The 16,048-nt window shown below is 36.7% G+C and overlaps 3 protein-coding genes across 15 annotated transcripts; 1 reads left to right on the forward strand and 2 right to left on the reverse strand.

Annotated features, from left to right (window-relative positions):
- Positions 1 to 17: 17 nt before the first annotated feature.
- LOC108365889 (uncharacterized) lies at positions 18 to 9,961 on the forward strand. Of its 9 annotated transcripts, none has more exons than XM_017620083.1 (9): positions 18 to 820; positions 4,875 to 5,215; positions 5,287 to 5,416; positions 6,711 to 7,662; positions 8,239 to 8,816; positions 8,884 to 8,936; positions 9,011 to 9,112; positions 9,356 to 9,684; positions 9,775 to 9,961. In XM_017620083.1, the coding sequence occupies exons 2-9, from the start codon at positions 5,139 to 5,141 to the stop codon at positions 9,801 to 9,803; spliced, it is 2,250 nt and encodes a 749-aa protein (XP_017475572.1). In that variant the 5' UTR covers positions 18 to 820; positions 4,875 to 5,138; the 3' UTR covers positions 9,804 to 9,961. The 9 variants fall into 9 exon arrangements, with proteins under 9 accessions (XP_017475572.1, XP_017475571.1, XP_017475577.1 ...); XM_017620082.1 differs by having other exon boundaries at positions 18 to 756; XM_017620088.1 differs by having other exon boundaries at positions 18 to 756; positions 8,887 to 8,936.
- On the reverse strand, positions 1,383 to 3,122 carry LOC108365894 (transcription factor Adf-1). Of its 5 annotated transcripts, none has more exons than XM_017620097.1 (4): positions 3,014 to 3,122; positions 2,505 to 2,867; positions 2,278 to 2,446; positions 1,895 to 2,222 (listed from the first exon to the last, which is right to left on the reverse strand). In XM_017620097.1, the coding sequence occupies exons 2-4, from the start codon at positions 2,656 to 2,658 to the stop codon at positions 1,895 to 1,897; spliced, it is 651 nt and encodes a 216-aa protein (XP_017475586.1). In that variant the 5' UTR covers positions 2,659 to 2,867; positions 3,014 to 3,122. The 5 variants fall into 5 exon arrangements, with proteins under 5 accessions (XP_017475591.1, XP_017475586.1, XP_017475587.1 ...); XM_017620098.1 differs by having other exon boundaries at positions 2,970 to 3,112; XM_017620100.1 differs by having other exon boundaries at positions 3,009 to 3,107.
- Positions 9,962 to 11,205: 1,244 nt separating the features above from the next.
- GstO1 (Glutathione S transferase O1) lies at positions 11,206 to 12,953 on the reverse strand. Its single transcript, XM_017620096.1, has 4 exons — positions 12,774 to 12,953; positions 11,935 to 12,521; positions 11,741 to 11,862; positions 11,206 to 11,476 (listed from the first exon to the last, which is right to left on the reverse strand). The coding sequence occupies exons 1-4, from the start codon at positions 12,799 to 12,801 to the stop codon at positions 11,446 to 11,448; spliced, it is 768 nt and encodes a 255-aa protein (XP_017475585.1). The 5' UTR covers positions 12,802 to 12,953; the 3' UTR covers positions 11,206 to 11,445.
- Between the last annotated feature and the right edge of the window lie 3,095 nt (positions 12,954 to 16,048).

Raw genomic sequence — 16,048 nt, forward strand, 5'->3', positions numbered from 1 at the left:
ACGTGAGCAATAAATATGCATACGTTTTTGCACATATGTACATACATACATTCATACATATTTACAACCACGCTGAAGAGCCCCTAACATCTCAATCAAATCTATGTAACATACGTAATTCTTATCTAAGTATTATATATACATTTGAATATACATACATATGTATGTAAATACGGTAAAAGAATTCATTCACTAAAAATGTTGATGGCCAGCAACAACAAATTTTAGCCTAAAAACACTACCGAGTAAAAATATAAAACTAAAAATACCAGAAAAACAGCACTACAAGCAGATGCGCTTCAGACCGCCGCCGCTCCTATGTATTATTTTTGTTCTACCCTGACTCCTCCTGCGGATTTAGAAGGCTTTCTAGTCTATTTCAGGTTTTCTTCATTATAAGTTTGTTTACACTGCGGCAGTAGGAGCCAAGGAATGTAAATTTGCAATGCAAAGTTCACTTAATACATTTACATATACATATTATGTACATATACACATACTTAGTGCAATAATTGAGTCGCTTTAGCTCTCTTTATTTTGCCACATGAAATGGGCGCTAAACACAATACTTGCGTACCAACAAAGACGATGTTGTGCGCATATACAGACAAATGAATTGACGATAGGCGCAAGGACCATCAATAATTTTTACGCGGATTACAGTACGAAACAAGCCACAGCAGCGACGGGAAATCTTGACTGCTTATTAAAAATCAATTGCAGAGCGTTAAAAGTGCGGGTTTTTGCGAAATAAAAGTATGTTTATAAAGTAGAGTAAATGATTGTAATAAGCAAAAATGCTGCAACTATATTTATTTCAGTAAATATGGGCTTAAAATGGTTACAAAGTAAACAAATTTTATGAAAAATGTGTAAAGTTATAAACAAATAAATGCAGGTCTTACAAATGGCAAGATTTACCAAACATTCTTGGTAACGGTATACGCTTTTCTACATAGTCAAAAAGCTTTTAAAATTTTCATATATTGATTTCTATGGACGGCAAATCAATCAATACAGCCAACGACCACATTAATGTACATATGTATGTAACTTCATTTGTAAAATAACAACAATGACGATTGAAGGAATAAGCAGTTAAGTGCACATACATTTGCATGAGTGGGTTATAGGTATGTAAGTTGGAAAGTATTGCGCGCCCAAACATAAAGAATATGCTCTCCCACTAGAGCACAAACGACGCTTGTGACGATTGTGAAGTTTCGAAATTGAAAGTTATATTTATCAGTGTTTAAAACCCCTATATATGCATATGTATGCACAAGTGACTAAAATGCCATAAATTACATCCCATACAATTCAATAACAAAACATTGAAGTTAAAAAGAAAATAAGGTATGGAAAATGCATAAATGGGGTGGAGTTTGTATTCACCCATACATACATACATACATACATAAATATGCCTGATGTTCAGACTAGGCGATTATTTGCTAATAAATTTCCCCGCTCCAAAGCAATCAGCATTCTTTGAAGGGTGGAAATAACAAATCCGAGTGTGATTCATATCCGAAAAAATCGATAATGATGCTTGAGCTTGAAAGTTAGAGAAGAACGGGCACGAATGCGACGCGATAGAAGCGTCTGTTCACAAGCTGCGGACATAAATACCAGAATGGGGAAAAAAATTGGCAATTAGTATTCTTATTTTTTTTCAATATAGTGAGGCAATAATAAAATAATAATTTCTTGAAGCTTATTACTAAAAACACGTAATATTAATGTTCACTAAAACTTAAATTTTGTGTACATCATTTTTTCTTAAACATACAAATTATGTCTACTATTCGTTTTATACATGATTGTGTGTATAAATTGAGATACTGAGTACAAAAAGGAAATGCCATAAAATAAATTACGTACATATACACATCTATATTACAATATCATCAATATTCTCATTATCCAACGATTTCAGTTGGCATTTGCAAAGATACGCTACAATGCGCTTTTCAGCCTTGTTGCGATTAGCAGCATCTAAACCCTCGAGCAAAGTTTCGATACGTTTCATAAACGAAGTTGTAGGTGTTGGAGTGTTCACTGCATTGTCCGAGGTTTTTGTATCAACAGTGGTGGTTTGCTCTTCCATAGCTTCTTGCAAAGGATCATCTTCATTTATAACTTGCTCAATAAGCTGTTCTGCGTCCATTTCAGTCCACGTGAAACGTGAGTTGTTTGCTGGACTCTTTGTGCTGTGTGAGCTGTTAAAGAATACATTTATTACTGCTTGGCAAATTCCTAACAATATGTGCTTACTTGTGTAGCCTAATATGGCTTTCAAGAAAACTCATTTTTCCCATTAAATGCCAAGTAGATCCCCTGGCGCTTTTGGCGCCGCCTGCTTTGCGCTCCATCTCTATTGATCTCTGCAGCTCGCGACGAAATTTGTCTCTAAGGTTTTTCCATCGAATTACACAGTACTTGGCTTAAGTAGAACCATTTTTATTAAACAATTTGCACAATTTATAGATCTATGTACTTACTTTCAACTTCTAGAGAGGAAGCTATACTACGCCAAAGTTCATTTTTCCTTTTCATGAGATCATACGGCGAGCTACGAACTTCCTTCTCATAAAGCAGTGGATTTGCTCGAACCATGTCTATCAGTTTTACATCGAAATCCATTTTAGATGCCATGTCGCTTCCGGTCAATTGATTGTTAATTTCTTTATCATTCAAGACAAATAAACATCCACAAATAACACAATAGTTGACATCGGAAAAGCTCTGTTCCGTTTACGTTAGCTGGTTGTGTTCCCAGATAAGCCAAGTGTAAGTACCATAGGTACCTGGACGGTACGATGTAGCTCCTGTATCCAAGATTTGATTTCGAGAAAAGTTGTATGCTGTGACAAATCGAAAACCAAAACCAAGTCATTCATTTTACTTTCATACATTTATATGCATATATGTATGTATATTTAATTAAAACTTGAGCTATAATTAACAAAATGTATGATAAAATAATATTTAATTTCACTGCGAACTATACTTATGGCGATTTAGACCAGAAACAAAAAATAATAACCACAAACAACAATTCACTGTCACTTTTTTGATGTTTTTGCAATTTTGCGGTTAGGGACCAAAAATGCACTAACGGAATCGGTTAGGGACGAATTAATTTCCTTCATTCCAGAACTAGGTGGCATCACTGAGATGAGAACGGTTTTGACATGAAGGAAATTAATTGGTCCCTAACCGATTCCGGTACAGGGCTGCCGGTTTGGCTTTTCCTACCACATTGGTAGGTTTTCTTTGTTGATAAAACAGAAAGCATCTCTGGTTTGTAGTAGTGCGTCATTTGTCAGCACTGTGAGTAGGCTTGCCAAATTAAGACAATATCGGTTTTACCCTTACTATTTTTTTTTTGGATGGGTCCAACTATTTGCCAAATAGTTTAAAAACCTGTTGCAGATAGAATTTCATCAATTACCTTCGGTGATTCTCTGAACTTCGTGTCTAAAGGGATATCAAGTGGTTGAATTGTTGGACGTTAAGACAGGTTCAAAAATCAGATATTTTTCTTCGAATCGATAATACTTTCAACAATGACGAGGTTGTTAAAATATTTTGAATGGCACTAGAAGAAAATTGAAAAGCATACTACACGAAAATATATACATGCAACTCAAAGAAATTAATGGCAAACCCGCAGAGCGCGATTTTTCACGTAATTTACTCCGAAGGCGATCACCTGGAAATCTTATTTTAAGTGTAGAAACCACTGCCTCAAACGCCGTTTTCTTAAGTGGTAGTAAAGAAGCCATTTGGTACATTTTTGGACTAGCTCTTGGTAGGAAAGAAAGTTTGCAATGGTAACCCTGTCCCGGTAGTGCATTTTTGGTCCCTAACGGCTATCATCGAAAAGCGGAAGTGAATTACGTTATAGCCTACACGGCAAGGAAGGAAACAATTTTTTAAAAGGCTAATTCCCTTCGTTTCTGGAACATTCCGAAAAAAAACTTTATATTTCACCTTGGCATTTGTGGCATAAAGAATTTGTTAGTGTTTCCGGTGAAGTGCTGATTTTCTAGTGGAAATGAAAATTTAATTTAAACGGTTATTTTACATATAGCTTTTATCTCCGCTAATTAAAAGGGTAGTTAATCAAGTCATATTCCAATAGCCATTTAACATCTGGGCGGGCGGACACATGTGTATGCTAACGCGCAATTACATACATATTTACATATAAGATACATTTGATTCCGCTACTTCCCTTTACTTTTCCTCACCCAACTAAAACAAAGTAAACCCAGAAAGCAAAATATCCGGAAACGTATCCAAAAACAATTTCGTATAAAAACTTGAAGTTTCATCCGTTTACCGATACCGTTTTCGGTCGTTTTTTAGATCCATTCTCCCACTAAAGTGTTTATCCGAAACGTATGTACAGAAAACTATCGAAAACGATTTCATAATGAAGTTCACAGAAACTTTTTCATAGTTACCAAACAAACAATGTTAAGATTCAGCAATTTTTTTAATTTTTATAAATATGTACTTTTATACATTCATACATACATACATATGTATAATTTTAATTTCTGCTTCTGACGGCATTCGAACCTGGGACCTCCTGAAGTTTTCGTACACCTAAAATTAACAAAAAAGGAAATCGTTTTCTGAACGTTTCCGGATACGAAAAATGTACGAAAACTGCAGTCGGCAAAAAGTACGTTTCTCTGCTGGCTGGGTTAACCCATTTAACCATTTAAATGTACATATGCACACATAAACATACATACGTACGTACACATAAATATATATGTATGTACGTGCGCGGGTGTTGCTTGGTCGTTGCCCAAAATGCAGACGAATTATTGATTTATCGATTTGCTTCTTTCTAGTTGGCTTTGTAGCTTTTCACAATACGGGGTTCATTACGAAGGATTAAAGCGGACATAATACATATTTTCCCCATTTTAAGTTAGTTCCATGCTCTGCTACGGCTTCCATACTGAAAGCATACTCATAAAGCATTGGGGATTTTAAATGTTTCATCATGCTGCAGTAAAATCCATCATTTGTGCAAAGCCTGTGAGTCAAAGCATCACTGCAACAAAAACGGCTACAATCCAACGGAAGGAAGTCTCTATTTGTATTGCAAGACCATGGCGGCAGAAAACTATCACTTAAAATGGGACTCCCATTTGTCATACTTGAATTCGTCAGTGGCCACGCTTTACAAGTAAGTGCCATTTTTGAAGGCTCCTAACGATGTGGATATGGATTTATAATGAGTGTTTTGTTTGATTTTAGGAATGAAAAGTTTGCCGATGTAGTGTTATATAGCTCCAGCAGCAATTGTGTCAGTGGAAATAGTTCGGAGAATGGCATACCTACCGTGGGAATTTCAGCGCACAAATTTATACTTAGCTCCTGCAGTCAGGTATGTGCAAAGAAACAAATTCGTGTATATATACCCTGCCAGCAAATTGGGAAGAGAATTTTATTGCCTATCGCCACGATGTCACTTCTTCGTCACTATTGCAACTTATCAAAGCGATAGTTATTCATTTCACTTAATAAAAAAAACATTTCTGCCGCTTTTCTATCTTCTTAAAGATGCCCGGACGATTTGTACTCTTTTCTAGTTTTGAAAATTAACAAAGCAAATATTGGAAGTTCATTCAAGTAAAATTATACATATTTTTATTTTCTCAATCCTTCTTGATTTTTTAATTAACGTGCAAGCAATCTTATTCCATCGGGAAATTATACCATTATTATTATTATTATTTATAGTTTCATCATGATAATATTTGAAGAACAAATAATCATATCTTTTTAATTTTAACAGAGGCGTTATTTGATTGCCTTTTTACTATCAGGTTTTCGAATTCCTTTTTAAAATGTTTATGTGGTTGAAATATCATAAAATATGTATGAAATGGCGTAACTCTGCGGCTGTAGTTGCAAGTTCAAATGTATCCCAAATTTCTCATTACGTTTTATCAAATCTTCTTTAACACTTCAAACTTAATCACACAAGTTACTGTTATTCCTATCGAAATAGTTCGTAATTGCTGTATCGCTTTCGTTTCGTAAAGAAGTGACGCCTTGGTGGAACAGTTCTTCCCGAGAGCGGTTAAGAAATCGAAAAAGTAGCGACATCATCGGCGGCGATGATTTCCACAGAAATGTCGTATAGAATTAGTAACTTCCGCAATAGAAAATGCTGGCAGGGTAGCGGTATACATACATATATCGCACACCGTCCTCAAAAGAGTCACAACTCAAAATAATACGTTTGTCAGAAAATGCGAAAAACTATTTCTTAGCGCATGCGAATCATATGAGCAAAGGCGACTTTAACTTAGGTTTTTTTTAACAAATTATAGTTGCGTTCCAGATGCTTCACGATTTGCAGGTTTTTACAGGAAGCAGTTCCAGGTGACCACCTTCCATTAGGTTTGTTAATGGAGAAAACAGCTGTTCCTGCAAATCGTGAATATCGTGAAGCATCTGGAACACAACTTATAACAAAAATTTGCTCCAGCTTTTTCTGAAAGGTAAATAAAAGCTCTGTGTACATTTTTAGTAAATAATTTCAAAAATGCAAAATGTTGAGGTGTGACTCCTTTGAAGACGGTGTGCGATATACATACATATATATATGTATGCCCACTGTTTTTTGGCAAATTACAAACAGGTAACTTCATAATGTTTTTCCGTTATCACAGTTTTTTGCAACGATGTTTGAAACTGCACCGATTTCTTCGCCAAACGGTGTACTCTACATAGTGCTTCCGCCGGATCTTAGCCACCGCGCCATACAAATTCTTGTGCAGTACATGTACAGTGGCGAGGCGACTGTCGCCAACGATATACTAAGTGAAGTCTTACGAGGCGGTGAAATACTGAAAATCCGTGGTTTATGCCGCACCTCTTCTACTTCCGTTAATTCGCACAATCCGCCACCGAGAACAGAGTCACTAATAACTAACGTCGGTGGTCCACATTACATTCAAAGTGCAACCAACCGCCAACCACTTTCATCCATTTCACATACGCATATTCCCAATGTTCATACCGGTGATATGTACGTCGTCAACAAATGTCCTACAGGTGGAAATGGGAGTTGTGGTACTCGCTACACCATGGATCATTTGCAGCAGCTGTCAACACAGTCAACGTCTACACAGCACACTCAGGCGTCGCACGCACAGCAAATGCAGGCAACACATTCCCAGTTCCGTGGTTTGGGCGCGTCCGTATTGCCCAAAGATAGTCCCGTTATTGTCAAGTCACCAAAACTATCACAGCTTGGGCTTCTTTCAGCTGCAGCGTCAAATAGTAAACATCATACGGGCGGGGGTATATCAGTAAACAAAGAGGTTGCAATAGATCCTGATGAAAAATGTTGCTATCAGTTAAATCAGTTGCAAGTGGCAACTACTTTGTGCAACGAATTGGGCTGCTCTGGGGACTGTCCCATATCGATGGAGGATGACCAGCTGAGACGACGACAACGAAGTCAAAATGAGGAGGGTATTCATGCAAGCGTTGTTGAGCAGCGGTTAGAAAGGGAGTACACTGATCGACCTCGTCCACCGCCCGATGAACAAGACCAGCGGGATGATATTGAAATGGCCAGTTATGATAGGCATATACGCCGAAGCAGTGGTGATCGAAGTACGTATTGAAAGTGTTCTGTATTTAGTAGTGAATAAGACGTATGTATTGTATTCAATATGACTCCGTAGTGCAACATTTTTCAATACTGTCATAAGTCAAAAAAGCAGAACTCGAGAAAAACGGCTTTAAAGTTTTGAATTCACATTTCGCTGGCTAAGTGGAAGATCGACCATTCTCGGCAGCCAGTTCAAAAACGCGCTGTCTCAGAAAACATTTCAAGAACGTCCTACTACAGAATTTGATTGAAAAACGCCTTAGGGCGTTCTTCAACTAAATTCCGAGATAGGGTGTTTTTTAATAGAATTCTGAGGTAGGGCGTTCTTGAAAAGTTTTCTGAGATAGAGCGTTAATCAAAAATTTTCGAACTGGCTGCCGAGATAGGTCGATCTTCCACTCAGCCATCGAAATGTGAATTCAAAACTTTAAAGCCGTTTTTCTCCAGCTCTGTTTTTTTGACTTATGACAGTTTTGAAAAATGTTGTACTATAGTCATGTGATGAATTTTGTCAGTGTTGTGGCAATAGGGCGGTTAATCTTAAATTTTTCTTAATCTTTGTTTTCAACTCATTTCAGTTCGAGACTACTTCTTACCCGAGTCCTACGAGCATACGAACACAACGCCAACTAAGAGCAACCATCACTTCTCAGAACAAGTCAGCGCTAGATTAACTAACACTTCGCCAATGTCACATCCACAAAACTTTCTCGCGATCAAGCAAGAGCCGGCTGATTGGACCACAACCACTTCCGATAATGCATTATCAGAATTATCTAGGCCACCCAAGGACCCTTTAAATTCCCCTAAACAACCGCTGGACTTCAAAATGCCGACAGGTGGTACCGCAGTAAAACTCGAAGTAGGCGCCCATCCGCACAGCCCACGAAACGAGCAGGATACAGCCGGACCGGACTCCAATGAATACGATACGCGGCTAGCATGCGAAATATGTAAGCAATCCTTTGATGAGCCTAAATCTTGGGTGAGGCATTTGGAGTCACACAGCGTCCACACATCATCGACCGATTCAGTGACCATAAACATGGCGTGCGGCACAACGAATAGCAGCGGCGGAAACACCGCCGCCACTATAACCAACGGGGGCGACAATTTAGTCAAGGCGTACCTGCCCAAGAAACGTCGAAGAGTGTCGGTGAGTGAGAATGGAATTACTAAACAATTCACAGATTAACGAAGACTTTTCAAACACAAAATGGAAGCAGCAGGAGAATAACGCAGCTCATGTGACACTATGTTGTGACTTATGCTCCATGTATGTACATACATAAATACGAAATTTTGCATATTCTTTTGGTACTTAATTTTTTGAAACTACATATTTCTTAGATCTTTTGAGACCCCGGCTGAGTGGGTGCGACATCTAAACAACGAACACACCGAAATTGAGCTGGCCATGTTCAATAGCAAAAAGGACAACGAGCAGAAAAGGTAAGTGGAAGGCATTCATCCTTTCTTATCAATGACGATGCATAATGTGCATATGTATGTATGTATGTACACATCGTTACCTTAATTCACAAAGGTCCTAACCAACACTTTTTTCGAAACTGTGTTTTTCACGATATATTAAAATACCCCTTCTCTAATAATTTGAAAGTGTTAGAATCACGCGGTTTTGTAATTTAAACGACGATATGTACATTGATTCAAATGAAATTTGTTACATTGCAGCTCCTGCAACAGCAACCAACAGCTTATGCAGCAGGGGCATCATAAACGATTCACCACCCATCGCTCAACGTATGACCAACCCGCCAACGAAACGCAACCAGCCACAGTCTCCGCCGTAGCACCATCAACTGCAAGCTTCTCGGAGCGCTCCGAAGCTTGCGGCAAAAAGTTTTCCACGCACAGCAGTGGCTTGGTGCACAAACGCAGCCAAAACACACTCAATGGCCTCAGCGTTAGTGTTAGCACAAGCGTCGAACCAACGTCACTCCCATCAAATGCTGCTGATGTTAGTGTAATCAGTAGTGTGGCTACTAGCAGCTTACCTAACGGTAAGTGTAAATGCAAAGACGGCATCAGATCGAATCCAGTTACGAAATAGAAATCAGATTAAAAAACCTATGCATACAAATTTTTTACAGAACAAATAAGTACATCGTCCCAGGCCTGATACAGTCGCTGATATAGAAATGAAGCACAAAACGCTTGAAAGGGCCACCGTATTGCAATCGCAAGTGGAGTGAGAATCGTTACCTATGTCGTTCCAAATATAAACTAATGATGATGAAATCATACTAACAATACTATTTTAATCAAAATTTTTACAATGACAAAAAAAAAATGAAGCGGGCAGTTAAACATTTTAAAATAGATAAAAGCAACTTTTCATGTATGTGTACTTGATATGATGAAGCGATTGTGACTTCCCACAAGCAAGATGAATATGTACGTACATATGCACATCTACATATCGAGCCCTAGCCGCCAAAATAACGTAAGCAACACTTTTTTCAAAATTTTCTTTTTAATGCAGAAATATTCCTAGAGTATCTAGATGCATTTCTGCATCAAAAAGAAAATTTTGGAAAAAAATGTCGCTTACGTTATTTTGGCGGTTAGGGCTCGATATATTAACAAAACAAAACCACTTTCAGATAACTTTCAATTTGCGAAACAACAAACGTATGATGATGGTATGTGCATATGTACATACATTTGTAATACTAAATAAAATATTTTTGTGAAATATACCCACTTACATAGGCTCATATGGATATACATATGTACATACATATGTATGTGATCAATACATACAAGCATATTGAAAATGAAAAAGTTGTAAACTTTAATGATGTGGACACCTTTTGAATATGATATTTAAAAATACTAAAATATTTGTTAATTATAATCTTGAAAAACAAAAAAACTGATTCGAAGGATAACTCCTCTCCATACCATTTACACATTACATACATCCCTAAATTTGTGCATAATATGCACATACATATAGATGTATGCCTGTACAAGTATACATAAGATTTTGTATATAACTGGTGATTTTTTAAGAGCTNCATATACATATGTACATGCAGTCCTTAACAGGTATGGAAAAGGTATCTTTTTCAATTTTCTCTCTCTATGTGTGTGTAGTTGACTTAATATAATTGAAAATTCATTCCAAATCCACAAATGATATTTACATTTATCGTGATTTTACGTATTTGAGATATGAAAACAGAAAAATTCAAAATATATTATATTGTATTTAGCTATTTAAGCAGTTTATGCAGCAATGCAATTTTAAATAAAGTATTTTTCTCTAATGTCATAACAGATTTTTTCACTCAAAATAGAATTAATCTAATCGAATGCAAACGGATGGCGAGAATTGCCGCGATTTTGATACCTATATTGACCGCTGTGTTATCAAGCCAATTTTATCTACATATGGATGTGTGTATGTATGTATATGCATATGTAGATGCCGCGATGCATATATGTACATACATATATGCATATTTACGGGCGTACTATCAAATCCTTCAAACAGAAATCACTCATACACCTTGACAATTTATTACGAAACAAATGTGTTGTATTTGATTTCTTAAAGTGAAAAAGCGTTAGATATATACGTACAAAAATATGTACATATATATGTGTGTATGTGTGATGTATACAGAATGATTAAAGACAATTACAAGGATATGTAAAGCGTGATTGCGTTTCCCGACTGATTTAAAATCAATGGAATTTAATGATATTTGTGTACTTCAAAATATTCCAATATCAAATTAAAAAACGTTTAATCCTCAACAAGTTTTTTGCCGCTTTGCATCGCTCCTGAAAATGAAATCAAACATAAAATATCAGTGCATGAATAGTAAGAGTTTTAATTACATTCAAAACTTATAAAAAGTACACAAGGTTAATAGAAGTCGATTACGGTGTTTAATATAGAAGCTCATAGGCTTTGATTACTGTAGGAATGTCGCAAAAATGTTAGTCACACAGGTATGTATATATGTATATAAAAAATAAAAGTTAACACTAAATACATACATATGTATGTATGCTATGACGCGTGTACATCTAGAAAAGTCTTACACGAGCATATCGTAGTCATGAACATTTTCACGACGGGCTTTCATGAACTTGGCATGTGTTTCACCATCTAAATAGAATCCTTTGACAGCAGGATCGTTTATCATCAGGTCACGCCATTGAATCTACATATATAATGGATTATGTTATACACATTTCACTTTGAGTAAGTAAAGGTAAGCAAGCAAGTATCTTACCAGCTTTCCAAAGCGATCTTTATCCATTTCATATTTATCCGGTAGTAAGTATTTCAACATTTCAGAACGTTCACACCACGGCCAGATCATATAATCTAACATGCCTGGCTTTTCGCCGCCAAAGTAGGGTGTTCCACGGGAGCTCAGCTCTTTCTCGAACACATCTAATCCCTTTGAGATGTCAGTTAGTGCACCAGGAGCCCCTTCACTTCCGCCCAAAAATACTTTATACATGGAGCTAACTACAGGGTTGAATCGCTCAATGAGTATTTTGTCTTGCGCTTTCTTTAGAGGGTCTTTAGGGAAAAGTCGTTTTTCCGGGTACTTCTCATCGAGGTATTCAGCAATGATGAGAGACTCAATTAAAGCTGGGCTGCCCTCCTCTTTCGGTAATAATACTGCCGGCACTTTGCCCAACGGGCTGAATTCAGTAAGCCATTCAGGTTTTTCGGTAAGATTTATAAAAATCGTGTGGTATGGAATACCTTTGGCATCTAAGACTAAATGCGCCCTATGAGCATATGGGCAAAAGCGCATAGAGAACAAGCGGATTACGCCATCATCCGGCAATTGCGGTTTTTGCGATCCTACATATTTGTTAATGATTAAAATATTTGTGGATATATAATACAAGAAATTCAAAATGGATTACATACAAAATGTTAAGCATACTCAGATTTTTTTACTTATATCCGATAACGAATTAATCAATACTACGTGCAGATTTTAAATATGATATTTAAGCATGACTGGACGAATTTCTTGTGAAATGTGCATGTGGCCCTAGTGTGGCATGAGCCCCATTTAATTTTGTTAAATAAAAGCCTATTTTAAATTACCTTTAGCCAAATGTTTGCCACCACTCATTGTACTTTTCTTACAATACCACACGAAAAAATGATGCAGATAAGCAACTTTTAATGTTAATTTATACCTATTTGACAACTAACTTTGCAAGTAAAGTCACTAACTTGTTTTGTTTTTAATAAAACGAAATGTCAAAAACTGCCAAACGTCAATTCATTGGAAGTCATTGGAATGCACTACCGGCAGTCATTGGAATGCACTACCGGAAGTAATTGGAATACACTACCGATTCCAGAGAATTTTGGTTTTCTCTTCGTTCGATTAGGTATGTACAAAAACATCGATGTATCGAGCAACATCGATGGCCGTGGCAGAGAACGTTAAATGCAGAGAAGCAGCACTGTCATCGAATTTTAAACTTTTTAATCTGAATATTTAGAAATATTTTGGGTACGCAGATAGAGCGGTTATGTAATTCTAGTGAAACAAGTGAAAGTTTTATGCCTGGATTATACGGAACTAGCGGAACGGAGTGAACTGTCACTTAATTATCTATTGAATGGGCAATGAATATGGGCCCAGTGCATTATAACCAAGGTATTAAGCGGCTAAATAATCGCTTTGATTTTTAATGATTTTTTTCCGACGGATTTTGTTTGGAAACAGGCAAACGGTCTTGCGCAGTTTATTCTACAAGAAATTCCCTTTTAGATGGTAAAAGGAGCAAAAAGCCCCCAGCAAAAAAAAAATAAATAAAAATCAACGCGATATTTTAGACACTTAAAACTTGACTTGTTTTACTAGAATTATATTTAGTTAGTACAAGCAAAATTACTAAAATTCATAGATGAACAAAAACGTATGCATGTTTTAAATAAAAGACCATTAGCAGACATTTTCTCATTGTTTGCTCAAATCAGTTAAGAGCGAAATACACCACACAAGCGGTTTGACAAACCGCTTGTGTGGTGTATTTCGCCGTCAAACCTTCAAACACCCCCATACACAGCACAAATGGCTTGAAGCAAAGGGAAATTTCGCTTGGTTTGTCAAACCGCTTGTGTGGTGTATTTCGCTCTTTAGTTGAGCATTGCTCACGGTCTCACTGTTAAATCTTGGAGAGTACGCGATTATTAACAGCCGTACGCCGCCGAGTGGTATGTACGCGATCTTATTCTGTTGGAACATAAATCAGCCAATTCGATGACAATTCTGCTTCTCTGTATTTAACGTTCTCTGGTTGTTCTTGTGGCAGAAATGTTCCAGTGTGAAACCGGCCATTGAGATTTACTACCACGCTTGCCATTTACTAATTTTTTTGTATACCAAAGCGTGTACCAAAATTATAAAAAATGTACCAAAATAGGTTTAAGCTATAGATTTAATTGTTCAAATATTTCACAAATATAGTTAAAGAAACACTTTTCTGAGTGTTCTGTGAACTTGTTTATGATGCTGAAATGCTGGTTTGGAGACAAATCGGTTGTCGTATTCCTACCCTGCGGGAAACACCAACAACGAAAATGAGTTGGAACATACCTTTATTGAGTTAATTTTTCTCTAAGCACGACCAAATATGCATCCATTACTAGTTGAGTAGAGTTTGGCCGTTATCCATCCTTGATGTAGTTTTGAAAGAGTCCAGGGCTTTTAATGCAAGTATAAAATCTGTACCCTTTAGAAATTATTACCTTGTAGTGCTGCTGGAAGGATAATTTCGGTAGCATTTTGACTGTATGTTTAACGAGGGATCTTCACAGATTGGTNTTCGCTTGGTTTGTCAAACCGCTTGTGTGGTGTATTTCGCTCTTTACTTTTTCTCTAAGCACGACCAAATATGCATGCATTACTAGTTGAGTAGAATTTTGCCGTTATCCATCCTAGATGTAGTTTTGAAAGAGTTCAGGGCTTTTAATGCAAGTATAAAATCTGTACCCTTTAGAAATTATAACCTTGTAGTGCTGCTGGCAGGATAATTTCGGTAGCATTTTGACTGTATGTTTAACGAGGGATCTTCACAGATTGGGTTTAAAACTATCAAGAGCCCTTAAAGGTCCCGGCTTCCAATGCTCGCCAAGTTGCTGATATAGTATAGTATGTGATGATTCCAGTGCTTCCTTTTGGGCAGGTGCGCATGACTCTTATAATGGCTATATAGACAGATCGGTGCTAGGGCCCAAACCTAAAATGTCGAAAGGGGAATAGATAAGAACAAATTGGGGGACTCGGGGTACAGCTGAGAAAGAAAAAGGGGTATTTTTCGGGGGACAAATAAAACCAAATATATTAAACAAACAATTAGGTGTAAGTGAAGGAAAAATGCTCAAACCAATATTAAATGTAAAAACAAGGTGGAATTCGACGTATTATATGCTTGAACGGTTTATAAAACTAAGTTCATAATTCAGCCAAATATTGCTAGGCAACTCTGAATCTCCGGTAATAATAATTTCAATGGAAAAAGATATTCTGCCTTATCCTAAGTTTCGCCTAAAAAAAAAAAATCACCCGAAATTCGTTCGTAATTGGGACTTCATACATAAATCTCTTGTACACAAACGAAGGCGAAAATATAATGATTTGGGTCATCCACATGATGAAATAAGTTTTTATTGAAATGGTTAAGTAATAGAACTAAAGTAGAATATCATCGTTGCTGTTTACCCACAATTTTACGGACTTTTGGAAAAATACTGTAATTTAGTTGGTACCTCGGAGCCTGCTGGTACTCCAGCCACCACAAACATGGTTAAATAATAAATAATTATCGGTGCTAAAACATTCGTTTTATTTTATTTAAGGTCAATTAAGAAGAGAATTAGAAATTGTTTATGGAAAAATGTTTTTGCGAAACTCACTGTAACAAAGAGCCTTTAAAAATTCGATTAATCGATTACTTCTCAATAGCTCTGATCCAGTACTCCATGAACTTACAGGTTTTTACAGGAACTTGCAGAAAGTTACAGGAAAAATGATCCCGTACTCAGAATTCCTCGAAAATCCTTTAAATGAGAGCGATTTTTGGAGAGTTGTGTATAGAATGAAGTTTAAAGATTTTACCCGAACTTTTTCTTCTGGTAAAATCATGAAAAGTGTCAAGCGATAAGCTGTTTGACGTTTTTACAGGAAGAATACCTTTTTGCTCCCGTACTGTTCGGTTGTTACTCACTTTCTACTCTCACTTCGGAGAGAAATTTTGCTGTTTAACATTTTTACAGAATTTTACACGAAAAGTATTAGACCAGAGCTAATAATTGAAATTAATTGTAATTAATTTTTTTGGCTGGTGATTAATCATATGATTAAT

The sequence above is a fragment of the Rhagoletis zephyria genome, unplaced genomic scaffold, assembly GCF_001687245.7.
Source record: "Rhagoletis zephyria isolate East Lansing unplaced genomic scaffold, Rhagoletis_zephyria_1.1 Rzeph_scaffold_02043, whole genome shotgun sequence".
In the NCBI taxonomy this organism is placed as follows: Eukaryota; Metazoa; Arthropoda; class Insecta; order Diptera; family Tephritidae; genus Rhagoletis; species Rhagoletis zephyria.

Bases quoted from the DNA above. Each gene is read 5' to 3' on its own strand.
- LOC108365889 (XM_017620083.1), top strand. From the start codon at position 5,139: ATGGCGGCAGAAAACTATCACTTAAAATGGGACTCCCATTTGTCATAC. The intron at 8,937-9,010 runs GTATGTACATAC...CATATTTCTTAG, and splicing joins TGTTGTGACTTATGCTCCAT to ATCTTTTGAGACCCCGGCTG. The intron at 9,685-9,774 runs GTAAGTGTAAAT...AATTTTTTACAG, and splicing joins TACTAGCAGCTTACCTAACG to AACAAATAAGTACATCGTCC.
- LOC108365894 (XM_017620102.1), bottom strand. From the start codon at position 2,658: ATGGCATCTAAAATGGATTTCGATGTAAAACTGATAGACATGGTTCGA. The intron at 2,447-2,504 runs GTAAGTACATAG...GTTCTACTTAAG, and splicing joins TTCCTCTCTAGAAGTTGAAA to CCAAGTACTGTGTAATTCGA. The intron at 2,223-2,277 runs GTAAGCACATAT...ATTCTTTAACAG, and splicing joins AGCCATATTAGGCTACACAA to CTCACACAGCACAAAGAGTC.
- GstO1 (XM_017620096.1), bottom strand. From the start codon at position 12,801: ATGAGTGGTGGCAAACATTTGGCTAAAG. The intron at 12,522-12,773 runs GTAATTTAAAAT...ACAAATATGTAG, and splicing joins TGGCAAACATTTGGCTAAAG to GATCGCAAAAACCGCAATTG. The intron at 11,477-11,740 runs GTAAGACTTTTC...TTTCATTTTCAG, and splicing joins CATGACTACGATATGCTCGT to GAGCGATGCAAAGCGGCAAA.